This window comes from Ammodytes marinus (assembly GCF_949987685.1).
Source record: "Ammodytes marinus genome assembly, chromosome: 4".
NCBI classification, from domain to species: domain Eukaryota; kingdom Metazoa; phylum Chordata; class Actinopteri; order Uranoscopiformes; family Ammodytidae; genus Ammodytes; species Ammodytes marinus.
This window is the reverse complement of record NC_137233.1, coordinates 35,914,770-35,928,212: the sequence shown is the minus strand read 5'-3', so window position 1 is coordinate 35,928,212 and position 13,443 is coordinate 35,914,770. Positions and strand designations below refer to the sequence as shown.

The window sequence follows — 13,443 nt, the reverse complement described above, 5'->3', positions numbered from 1 at the left end:
TTCGGATAGTGTGTGGTGTTATGATATATAAAAAAGAAATGAACGCATAGGAGCCCCGGCGCAACACGTTGTTCTTCCTCACATGCTAAGCCGGAAGTCTTTTCTTAAATCTTTATCTCTATATCACTTATTGTAAATGCTCTAAATGACAATATTTTTATTGTGAATTTGGTAGAAATGTTGTCAGTAGTTTGTATAATAAAATCAAAATGTTCACTTTACTCAAACATATGCCTTTAAAGAGGAAAACAAGAGGCACTGAACTTTTGGAGTGGTCTCTCAATTTTTCCGGAGCTGTTAGGTCAGCACACAACTCATGAACTGATTCTGTATTTCATGAAAATACGCATAACTCCGCTACTATTTGAAGGTTTTACCATAATTTTGTTCCCTGACTGCCAGATATATGAAGTTGGGTACTTTCCAGCATGTTTTAAATAGCACCACTGCCTTTTTCATCCTTGAAAATGTAGGATTAGACACCATAATCAAGATCCTAGGTGCTCTACAACCCAAGCTACTGATACTACAACAGCCAATAGCAACCATAGGAGAAATTGGCGATGGCACTATAGCCAAAAATCTTCCTTAGGGCATGCTCTAACAGTGTGCCAAAGCTCATGTTTGTATTAAAAAAAGGACAATGCATTCACTCAGGGGCGTAGCACCAAATTCTGGGCCCCTATACAAAAAGTCCTGATGGGCCCCCTGAAAAGCGGTCTTACAATACACATGTCTCTCTGAGCCAGACAACTCCACAATATTTCATCTGATGAATGACCAAATCATTACTTTTACCGGTGTTTCCCCCATAATATGTCTTAGTCAAGGTGGTCACTGGGCAGGGTCACAGGAGGCGAAAATTTTGGGGGTATTTTGCTCAAAGATGCCAATGCGCACTATAGAAATAAACAACTGTTTATTTGAATACAGATGTGCAATTTTGTTTGCTATGTGCAAGTATAATTTTACAGACAGTACAAAACACAATTAAAGAAAACTTCTACTGTTTTTGTGCAATACTATGCAGACACACTAAATACAAATAATAGACCATACACTTGTGTAGGCACATCAAGTGCAAATTAAACTTTTTAAAGTTCCTTTATGGATGGGGGGCTGTGATTATTGTGGACAATAGGCCTACTGTGATGCGATAGCCTATAATTAATTAATGGTTATTATTAGCCTACTTGCTTGATTTCTTTTTAAATACAGGTTGTTTTGGAACATGTCTTTCCCAATTTAAAACATAAAAATAAAGCAGCATTGAAAATTCAGAAAATCAATCTTGTTGGCCTACACTAGCATGCTGTTCTACAAATAACTCAATAGTTGAAATAATAAATACAATGTGTTTTCCCCTTAAAATGTCGAAATGCATTTCAAAGGCAGTAACAGTGTGGCCCTTCTTTAAACTTACTGAAACTTGCAGGGGCCATCACTCTCATGTATTCATCAGACTTTTCTTTGCGCTGTCTGAGCTGATAGATAGGTTGTGTTGCCACAGTGATGTGGAGTCTTAAACTGTCCTAGCTTTGCCAGCACTTATTTCTGTACAGCTAAATATCCCCATAGAAACATCGCTGCATTTATTTTCTCCACCAGTTCAATTCAATGTTGGCTTGCTCCTGCTTACTCTCCCGCATACATGGCTTAGTCATGCGCAGGCCCCTGATCTCCTTGCAAGGGTCAGGGGCCTATCACGAGCCAGTCAATTATTTCTTTTTTTGGAATGGCATTGTTCAGGGCCTTCAAAGATCGGGGCCACACATTTAGCTTGTTAAAAAAAAAAAAAAAAAAATTATGGGCCCCCCTCTGCCTTGGGCCCCCCCACGACTGTATCACTTTTCTACCCAGTCCGTCGGCCCTGCATTCACTTATCTGCTGGACTAATAAGGGCTCCCTATTTGTCCATTCTATCCACTGTGCTTGTTGCACAAGTCTAATTTAAGGCTCACAATCACCTCTCACAAATAAATAGTATGGGTATATTATACATTTTATGAATCATCAGTGCCTTGAGCATTGAAGTTGTTGAGTTTTGTGTCCCTGGTGTTCGTTCATTCAACAGGAATTAAAGAAAGCATACTGTTTCGGCGGAACTTGTGAGAAAATGTGTTATATTTCTGGTTTAAAGAAGTCATGTGTGTGACCTCTGTGTTTGTCAGCCAGATTCAGTACTGGGCTTAAATTATAGCCTCAAATGTCCCCTTTCCAGTGATACCAAGCATCATATTATAGAATATATACAATATCCCTACCATGAGCCTAAACCAGATACAGATACACCGGATCCCAAAAACGCAATTTATCTTAGGGGGTTAGTAACTTCATGAGCTGAAAAAAGAGATTTCGCTACCACCTCGTCACTGCTATCGTGATTTTTCTAATACAAGGGGTTTATATCTTGCCAAAAAACAATGATAGCATTTGTCCCCCCAGATGATACCGATGGCCCAAATTTGGGGCCCTGGCTCATGGACTAATATGGGTTTCCGTATGGCTAGTTCGCAGTCAAACAGTGTTGTCAATTGTGTTTCTGGTACTTAGAACAAATAATGTTTTATACCAGACGAGCAGAACTAAAGATTAAACGTTAGTTGGCCTTAAGCAAGCTACAGTTCGCAGACTACTGGCCATCCAGTAAAAAGAGTCCTTTGTGCACCAGAGGTGGTGACGTCAAATGTGCTCTATAAAGTCATAAACTCATAGTTAAGCTGGAACAACACAGCAGAAGAAGGAGGATGAGTCTCAATGTCCTCCTCCATTTCTTAACTTGCATAACTAATGAGCCTTAAAGCCTTGGTAAATGAAGCAGTGCTATAGGGAGTGCTCTCAGATTGGCACATGCTAGTTTACCCTCTACAGAGTAGGCCAACAAGAGAAAGGGATTATATATTGTATGTAGATTGTCTTTTGTCTCTTACTACTCAAGTAACATGTTGGAGATGCTCGAATACAGCCACTATCAGGTGAGATGGATTGTTTTTGTTATTATCTCAAAGAAAAGATTGATGGACTTAATTGTATATCTATAATTGTATAATATCATTATTTTGACAATATACTGTAAAAGACTGTCATCATCCCTCATTAACTCTTATCTATGCTAGCTCAACACCGTTCAGGAATGTTCATGCTGAGGAAAGTGAATACAGGAACAGAGAATGGCTTTTAATCAAAATAGTTTTTATTTTGCTGCATGTGTTGTTGAGGAGCTGCATGGACTTTAGCTAGTTATTGATCATGTGACACAACTGCGCAGCTCCATAGTGTCTGCACTGCACATTGGAGATTGGTCCTTCAATTTAATTTACACCTTCTATCTTTTAAGTATTTTAATTCTGTTTTAACTGGTCAGATTGTTTTTATTGCTCTTGTTGTTGCGCTTGTAAATTGTGTGATGTATTTTCTCGACATCATTGCAAATGAGAGTCTGCTCTAAATAGTCCTTTCAGATTTAATGAACATTGAATAGTCATTGCTTGGTGATGTCAATAATTGGATTGTAATGTAAGGGCAAAGAGGTGTGTTTAAACACATTTCTGCTTTGTACATTTGGGATTTAAAATGGAAACTCGGAACATGAAACTGAATCGAATCGACTGTCTTTAGATTTCCATTACTTTAATAACTTCTACAGTATTATACTGTCGTCTACACATTCAAATGATAAAAAGAAAATCACTATTTTATGTTTTCTTAAAGCAACTTTTTTTCTAATCATTATTCATGTTTTCTTATTTTTATGAACTTGCCATTGTTTGTGATCCACACACTCCACCTCCCTGGCTATAACGTTTACGTCCTGCTCATATAGGTGCCTTCCCATCTGGAGAATCCCACCAAGTACCACCTCCAGCAGGCTCAGAGGCAGCAGGTGAGGCAGTATCTGTCCACCACCCTGGGGGGTAAAGCTGGCAGCCAGTGCCCCAGCCAGCCCCCTGAACACGGCATGCCACCCGGGCCCGGCAACAGCGCCCCCAACAGTCCCATGGCCCTGCTTACCCTCAGCTCCAACTGTGAGAAAGAGGTATAGGCCCTTCTCAATATCAAACATTTTGAATTTGATTTCATTCAGACACTCTGAGGAGCTTCGGTTATTGAAACTGATGTAGTTTTGTCCTTTACAGATGGATGATGTCATTGATGACATAATAAGCTTGGAGTCCAGTTACAATGACGATGTACTTGGACTTATGGACCCAGGACTCCAAATGAACAACCAGGTAATTTTAAAAAGATAAAAGGATACACTTGAAACTATGACTGCAGGTATTCAGAGTATCTTGACTTTTTTTTGCAAAGAACCAACTCTTTCTTCCATTCTTTGAATTTAAAAACAAGATTCTCGATGTGTACGGCAACCAAGGACTTCCACTTTCAGGCCTCGGCATCAGCAACTCCTGTCAGTCCAACATTAAGAGAGAATACTCAGGTAAACCACGCAGAAACATCCATAACGTATATCCTGGTTGATGGTTATTCTTTCTACATGTTGATTCACTATAGGCCTACTGAGGTATCATTTGGGTTGAGTTAAGGTTGGAGGCAAAGACTAAATGTTTCATGTAAATTCACACTGGGAATAATTTGAAAGTCAGAAGAATAAGGAAGGTGAAAGTATGATTAGGCCTATGTAAATATTGTGTGCAATTTATGAAATGCACAAGATAATATGAAGTCTATTCATTTCCTAAAAATTACTCCAGCTCCTGGCATGAAGCATGTACTGGAAAAGTCTGGATCCTGTAGCCAGTATGAAAACTATCAAAGGCAAGAGGGCTATCCAGTAGGTAAGCAAAGCAAAATGTGAAAAAATATGATGTATTGTCAAAGCTGATTTCCATTTGATTTTCAGAAATTATACATTAAAATTATACATTATACTATATAAATCGTTTCGTGTATGACTAAATCGCACACAATATGAATTGTGCTTTTGTTTAAGAATTTCAGAAGTTTATTGACCTGTTTTTAGCTTTACATAAGTTATATCTCATCAGTATTGGTAACCCAGTAAAACTAAGCATGTTTGAAATGTTCTAGTTGTTCGCAGCTTTCCTATCAAGTATGTGAAATACTAAAAATGTTATTCCATTCATGCTTGATCAAACTATAATGCTTTTCAAGGTGCTGAGATTCAACATTTGTCTTTGTTTCACAGAGGCTGAAGTCCGTGCTCTTGCTAAAGAGAGACAAAAGAAAGACAACCACAACTTAAGTGAGTCAGTAAAAAAATAATCCAATGTTTTCCCCAGCTAATTTCCTTAATTTTGATTACATTAATGTATAGTTCTATGGCAAAGGGGTTTTAGAGAGCAGGCATCTTTAGAGGTTTCTAAAAAATACCAAAACTGCCTTGATTTCCTAATATAACTTATTAAGTATTATTTTTCAATGTTATTGTAAATGTTATGTATTTGTTTTAATTTTTGACATGTCTATTAATTATATTTAAAATAATTTATCAAAACAGTATTCAAAGTTTTAGACAGTTTTTTTTTCATTTGTAAGAAAAAAAAAAGGGTTGAGTTGTTTTTAAAAACTTATTTTCAGTGAATGTATGTCCTGTAGACTAATTAAACATACAACGACTGCTTAACAGTGCTGTTGTTCTTATTGTGTTTTCTATTTCAAAATTTTTAGTTGAACGTAGACGGAGATTCAACATAAACGATCGCATCAAAGAGCTGGGAACCTTGATACCCAAGTCAAATGATCCGTACGTTTTTTTGTTTGTTGTTTTTTACTATGTTTTTACGTTATAGATGCCTGTCCTATATATCCAGCTTTATGTCTGTCTGTCTCTCCGTCTGTCTGTCTTTGTCCTTAATGGCTTCCTCTTAACATGGCCAAACATCTGTAAATCGTAAGAAGTCCTATGCTGTTGTGGTCAGCTGACTCTGACTGTAGACCATTTGTTTCCTATATACCCCAGAGACATGCGCTGGAATAAGGGCACCATTCTGAAAGCTTCCGTGGACTATATCAGGAGGCTACAGCGGGAGCAGCAGAGAGCCAAGGATCTGGAGTGTAGACAGAGGAAGATCGAACACGCAAACCGCCATCTTTTGCTTCGTATACAGGTAGGTCTTCTGTCTTAAGTGGAACAAACCATTGAACGAGAGCCTACAGTACAGCAAACTGAGAACAAATAAGCCCCAGTTCTAATACAGTGCAAGCAGCATTGGAATATTAGGGTATTTTTATTCATCTACCAGAGGTTAAAGGTAGCAGTGACAGTGTTAGTTATGTGGCTATGCACATTGTAATTATGTATGGATTCTCAAGCAGTTTGAAACAGGTTCCCAAACATGAATTCAAGGATTGAGGTGGTCACCTGACTTTTTTTCTCTATAGTAACCCAATGAGCTTGACATTCAGGGTCTTGAGTTAAACGTCTCAACTACTTTGGTGTGAACATTCATGCCACAGGGTGAATTGCAATAACTTTGGCCAATCTCTTAACTCTTCATGTGGCTGCATCATCAGGTCAAAGTTTCAATGTAGGCTATACTATAGTATATTTTTGATTGCAAAACGAATGGCATTCCCATCAGGTAACTGTGGGAATAACTGTCCCGAATACCATTTTAAAGGCTTCGAATACTCGTTGGTTTTTCCGAGCCAGTATTCGAATACTCGCTCTAAAAAACACACATTTTCGGGAACTTATAAATCCATACAAAGATCCAATATTGATTGTCTTTTGTGCCCATATATCCATTATTGACTGGGTATTCTCATGACGCAAGCCAGCCACTGTTCATGGGCAAATAGCAGTGCAGCATAGCGAACGTACACAAACAGTTAAGCTAAGATAATGTTAGCATTTCGCCAATAAATGCTTTTCCTTCCGAGATCGCGCTAATTTTGTGTTATAAAGTGAAGGGAAACATAATTATTCTTCCTCCATCTCTCTATCCCTGCTGCGCTTAGTGCCGCTTTTAGTTTGCCTCGCTTTGACAACGTCACGTAGCTTACAGCTGGTATCACACCGGTTGCGCTTTGAAGGATCAGCGGCCAACTAGGTCAAAGTTCAAATAATTTGATAATTTATTTTAAATTAGCGTTTAATTTGTATATTGCAATTGTTGTATAACTTGTAATCTTAATTTGTATTTGCTGACACAATGTATTGCAGTTCAAGCTACTTTAACAAAAGAAACAAAAAGAATATTCTGAATACTGAATTGAGTTAAGTGTTAATATTAGCATGCAAACACGCTTAAATAAGATGGTGAACACAGTTTACTTTATACCTGCTAAACATCAGCATGTCAAAAATGTGTGCAATGTTAGATAACAAATGTGTTGTCTTTGATTTGATTTGATTTAGTTTATTTCAGACATATCCACATACAAAACAAAATGAAAAGCATGGAAATACAATAAACAAAAATTATGTTTTCACAAAAAAAACAAAAAAAAAAAAAAAAAATTATCTGTGTTGTTGAGATATGCCTGAAAAGGAGCAGGAAGAAGTATACACTTATTTAATCCTACCCCTTTCCTTAAAAAAATTAAAAATCTAAATATTTATTAAATAAAAAAAAAAAAAAATAAAATAAAATAAAAATAATAATTATATTCGCTTCTCTTATCCATATATTCTCTGTACTATTGGCGATACTATATTTGCCATTTACATACAACTTAATATACTATACATTTTTTATATTTTATATATTTATACAATGCATATATCTATATTTATATTTATAAACAATCAATATATCCATATCTACATACATATCTATACAATCAGTATATATATCCATATAATTATAATTACCTTCTTACTTCACACCCTCATCCCTGTACCTTATGAAAATCATTGCTTTGAACCTTTTTTTAAACTGGATCATGTTTGGACATTGCTTTAGCTCCGTGCTCATCCCATTCCACAGTTTCACACCCCCAATTGAGATGCAATGACATTTTAAAGTCGTGCGTACCGCCAGTGTCTTAAAGTTTAACTGTTGCCTCAAATTGTAACCCCCCTCTCGGTCAAAGAAAAGTTTTTGTATGTTACCTGGTAGCAGTTTATTTCTAGCTTTGAACATGATTTGTGCAACTTGATATTCAACCAGGTCATTGAACTTTATGATACGGGAATGTAAAAAGAGGAGGTTGGTGTGATCATAATATCCAGCTTTATTGATTATTCTTATGGCTCGTTTTTGAAGTGTGACTAGTGGTTGCAGTGAGCTTTTGTAAGTGGTCCCCCAGACCTCCACACAGTAATTTAAATAAGGTAAGATCATTGAGCAGTAAAGAATATGCAATGATTTGTGATCCAATATATGCTTTGCTTTACCCAGGACTGAGATGCTTCGTGACAGTTTAGATTTAACATGTTTTATGTGAGGTTTCCAGCATAGCTTGTGGTCTATTGTCACACCCAGGAATTTATTTACATACACTCTTTCAATATTAACACCATCTATCTTGACATTTACATCACTATTTAAATTATAATTTCCAAACAACATGATTTTTGTTTTGCTTAAATTCAATGATAATTTATTATTGTCAAACCACCTTTTTAATTTGCTCATTTCAGATGTAATTGACTCCAGAAGCTGCTGCAAGTCCTCTCCCGTACAAAAAATATTTGTGTCATCTGCAAATAACACAAATTGTAAAATATTTGATGTTTTACATATGTCATTTATGTAGAGAATAAAAAGAATTGGCCCTAACACTGACCCCTGGGGGACCCCACAAGCAATGTCCAAACAAGCTGACACGTATTCACCCATCTTCACAAACTGTTGCCTGTTCTGTAGATAGCTCCTCAGCCACTTTAATACAACCCCCCTGATACCATACCGTTCTAATTTATTAATTAATATATCATGATTTATGGTATCAAATGCTTTTTTGAGATCAATAAAAACACCAGCTGCATATTTCTTTTGGTCCAGGGAATTTGTAATCTTTTCAATTAGCTCAATGACTGCTAATGAAGTGGATCGGTTGGGTCTGAATCCGTATTGGCTGTCAGTTAGTAAATTGTGTTTATTGATGAATTTATTAAGTCTAGCAGCGAATACTTTTTCTAAGATTTTTGAGAATTGAGGAAGCAGTGAAATAGGCCTGTAGTTTGTGAAGTGGTGTTTGTCTCCAGTTTTGTACAGCGGTATGACTTTTGCAATTTTCATTTTTCTTGGGAATTTACCAGTTTTAAATGATAAATTACAGATGTGCGTTAATGGCTTCGAAATTCCGTGAATTACCTCTTTGACTATTCTCATATCAATGTCACTATAGTCAGTAGAAGTTTTATTTTTCCATTTATTGACAATCTCTATAATTTCACTCTCTTCCACTGCTGTTAGAAACATTGATTTTGGATTAATGTCTATGAAATCATTAATCCTGTCATCAGATCTCACAGGAACAGGTATTTTTTCAGCCAGTATTGGTCCAACATTTACAAAATATTGGTTGAAGCCATTTACTGCATCATCCATATTATCAATAGTCATATCATTTTCAATAAACTCATGCGGATAATTAACTTGTCTAGAACCATTTCCAATAACATTATTCAGTATCTTCCATAGACCTTTAATATTGTTTTTATTATTATCTATTAATTTTCTATAATATTCTTTCTTACTAATTCTCATAATGTTAGTTAGTTTATTTTTATATTTCTTATATTTATGTTCAGCATCTTTGGTTCTAAGCTTTATAAATTCTTTATATAGTGTATTTTTCTTTTTGCAGGCATTTTGTAATCCCTTAGTTATCCATGGACTATCTGAATATTTTAATTTCATTTTAATTTATTTTATTGGGCAATATTTATCATACAACAATTTAAATATCCCCAATAATATTTCATAACCTTTATCAATATTTTCTTCTTTATATAATGGTTCCCAATTTTGATTTAATAATTCATTTTTTAAAGTGTTTATTGCCTCTTCTGTCCGTACTCTTCTGTACTTGAATGTACTCTCCCGTTTTTCCCTTTTTTCCCTCTTGTAGTTGTTATCGTACACAAGAAATACTGGCAGATGGTCACTGATGTCATTGATCATTAATCCACTTATTGTATTATTGTCTATAACGTTTGTAAATATGTTGTCTATCAATGTGGCACAGTGAGATGTGATCCTGCTTGGTCTGGTGATTTTTGGATAGAGACAGAGACTGTACATTGTATTGATAAAGTCATCAGTTGGTTTGTGATTATTGGGATTAAGAAGATCTATATTAAAATCCCCACAGATAAATATGACCTTTTGCTTTGACAATGTGTACATTTTTTCCATCCATTCCTTGAATATGTCAATATCAGAACCCGGTGCTCTATAAATACAACTAACAATCACATTCTTCTTATTTTCCATGCAGATTTCAACAGTTAGACATTCTAATACATTTCCGATTGCAGTTGTCATTTCATCAACCACCTTGCAATTAAGGTTTATATCCACATACAGAGCCACAACTCCTCCAGTCTTGTTCTCTGCTTCTGTAGTTCAGTTCATAGCCATCTAGATCAAAGTCCACCCCCTTTTCAGGGTTGATCCAGGTTTCTGATATTGCAATTATGTTAAATGGTTGTGAAAATTGACGTAAATATTCCTTGATTGCATGGAAATTTTTGCTCTTGATTTTTGTCTTCATCACATCTTGTTTGTTTGCATTATTTGTCTAGGAGTTGGAGATGCAGGCCCGTGCTCATGGTCTTGCTGTGGTGCCATCCCCATCTGTCTGTACGTCTGATTTGATGGCCCGGATCAAACAGGAGCCCGCTCTCAGCGACTGCCCCTCAGATCTGTACAGCTCGGCTCCTGACATGTCCCCTCCCACTACACTGGACCTCAACAACGGCACCATCACATTCGACCAGATTCCTGTAGACCCTGGGTCCCCTGGCCCCTATGGACACTCCAGGAGCTGTAAAATAAAGGACTTGGTAAGGGACACCCTGTCGCCAATTTCCCCAAGTGATCCTCTGCTATCCTCAATCTCCCCAGATAGCTCCAACCATGGAAGCAGCCACCATAGTTCCAGCTCTAGTATGGATGAGAAGGAGCAAGGCTGTTAGCATTTTCACACAGACACTTTTCTATCTGTAGCATCCCATCAATGAGGCATGTCACCACTGAGTGATTTAAGGTAGAAGTGGAGATAGCAACTGAATAAGTTATTTTTGTCCATTTCTTCTGAACTCTAATAGAAAAATATTGTCTGACTGATTGAACTCTGTACTGAACTGTCCATGGCAAGAAAGAAAAACCATTGTAAGATGATGTACAAAATATAAATGTTTAAATATTAAAGGATCACGCATTGCACATAGTTGCATATACCTAACTGTTTCCAAACATATTTTAATTTATTTGATTTCTTATCCCATATTCTTAATCTGAAGAAATAACAAACATTAACCAAATTAGCAGTTTTATTGTCACCATTACGTTTTATGTATTTTATTATATTATTATGATATTTTATTATATTATTATTATCATTTTATTTATTTATTTTTAATCTATTTTCACAGAGAACTCATTTTGTTTGAGATTTATAGCAGAGTTTGGTTTCTACCCAAGGAGTCTTGTAATGTTTTCCAGCCCATAAACACACAGTATTGATCTTTTCTTATTTAAAAATGATGTCAGACTCACATCTTTATATTAATTTGTACTTTATGAGCTAGTTTTGGGGAGTAAAGGCAAATGAAGGAAGGAAAAGTAGTCAATGACAATATAGATTTTTTTGTGGGTCAGGTTACCAAAGAAAAAAATAAAATCAGAGTTGTTTTGGGTCCACAATTGACCAAAAGTACATTAATTTATACCTTGTTCATTGTACCAAACTTATTTTATTATAATAAGGTTTGTTAAATCTAATGAAGTGCTGATATCATATATATATATATATATATATATATATATATATATATATATATATATATATATATATATATATATGGTCCTTCTCATATAATTAGCATATTATATTGCGATAAAGTTCAATATTTTCTATAATGTACTGATAAACATTAGACTTTCATATATTTTAGATTCATTACACACAACTGAAGTAGTTCAAGCCTTTTATTGTTTTAATATTGATGATTTTGGCAAAAAAAGTAAAGAAAAACCAAAAATCCCTATCTCAAAAAATTAGCATATTTCATCCGACCAATAAAAGAAAAGTGTTTTTAATACAAAAAAGTCAACCTTCAAATAATTATGTTCAGTTATGCACTCAATACTTGGTCGGGAATCCTTTCGCAGAAATGACTGCTTCAATGCGGCGTGGCATGGAGACAATCAGCCTGTGGCACTGCTGAGGTGTTATGGAGGCCCAGGATGCTTCGATAGCGGCCTTAAGCTCATTCACAGTGTTGGGTCTGGTGTCTCTCAACTTCCTCTTTCTTTCTTTAACCTTTATTTATACAGGTAAATCCCATTGAGTCCGAAGACTCTTTTGCAAGGGAGACCTGTTTTCCTTTCCCACGTTACCATTCACACACACATTCATACACCGATAGCAGGCTAACTATCGACATTCACACGAGGCAAGGTGGGTGAAGTGTCTTGCCCAAGGACACAAGAACTATGACACAGGTGGCAGGGCGGGGATCGAACCTCCAACCCTTTGATCATCGGCCGACCCGCTCTACCAACTGAGCCACAGTCGCCCCCTCTTCACAATATCCCACAGATTCTCTATGGGGTTCAGGTCAGGAGAGTTGGCAGGCCAATTGAGCACAGTAATACCATGGTCAGTAAACCATTTACCAGTGGTTTTGGCACTGTGAGCAGGTGCCAGGTCTTGTTGAAAAATGAAATCTTCATCTCCATAAAGCTTTTCAGCAGATGGAAGCATGAAGTGCTGAAATCTCCTGATAGCTAGCTGCATTGACCCTGCCTTTGATAAAACACAGTGGACCAACACCAGCAGCTGACATGGCACCCCAGACCATCACTGACTGTGGGTACTTGACACTGGACTTCAGGCATTTTGGCATTTCCTTCTCCCCAGTCTTCCTCCAGACTCTGGCACCTTGATTTCCGAATGACATGCAAAATTTGCTTTCATCCGAAAAAAGTACTTTGGACCACTGAGCAACAGTCCAGTGCTGCTTCTCTGTAGCCCAGGTCAGGCGCTTCTGCCGCTGTTTCTGGTTCAAAAGTGGCTTGACCTGGGGAATGCGGCACCTGTAGCCCATTTCCTGCACACACCTGTGCACGGTGGCTCTGGATGTTTCTACTCCAGACTCAGTCCACTGCTTCCGCAGGTCCCCCAAGGTCTGGAATCGGCCCTTCTCCACAATCCTCCTCAGGGTCCAGACACCTCTTCTGGTTGTGCAGCGTTTTCTGCCACACTTTTTCCTTCCCACAGACTTCCCACTGAGGTGCCTTGATACAGCACTCTGGGAACAGCCTATTCGCTCAGAAA

General features: G+C 36.9%; 1 protein-coding gene across 2 annotated transcripts; it reads left to right on the top strand.

Annotated features, from left to right (window-relative positions):
- Positions 1–2,885: 2,885 nt before the first annotated feature.
- Positions 2,886–11,077, top strand: mitfa (melanocyte inducing transcription factor a; the record flags this gene model as incomplete). 2 transcript variants are annotated; one of them, XM_080026854.1, is made up of 9 exons in its annotated part: positions 2,886–2,975; positions 3,824–4,036; positions 4,137–4,232; positions 4,351–4,441; positions 4,716–4,799; positions 5,171–5,227; positions 5,653–5,728; positions 5,945–6,092; positions 10,685–11,077. In XM_080026854.1, exons 1-9 carry the CDS (start codon positions 2,943–2,945, stop codon positions 11,075–11,077), a joined length of 1,191 nt encoding a protein of 396 aa, XP_079882980.1. In that variant the 5' UTR covers positions 2,886–2,942. The 2 variants fall into 2 exon arrangements, with proteins under 2 accessions (XP_079882980.1, XP_079882979.1); XM_080026853.1 differs by having other exon boundaries at positions 4,122–4,232.
- Between the last annotated feature and the right edge of the window lie 2,366 nt (positions 11,078–13,443).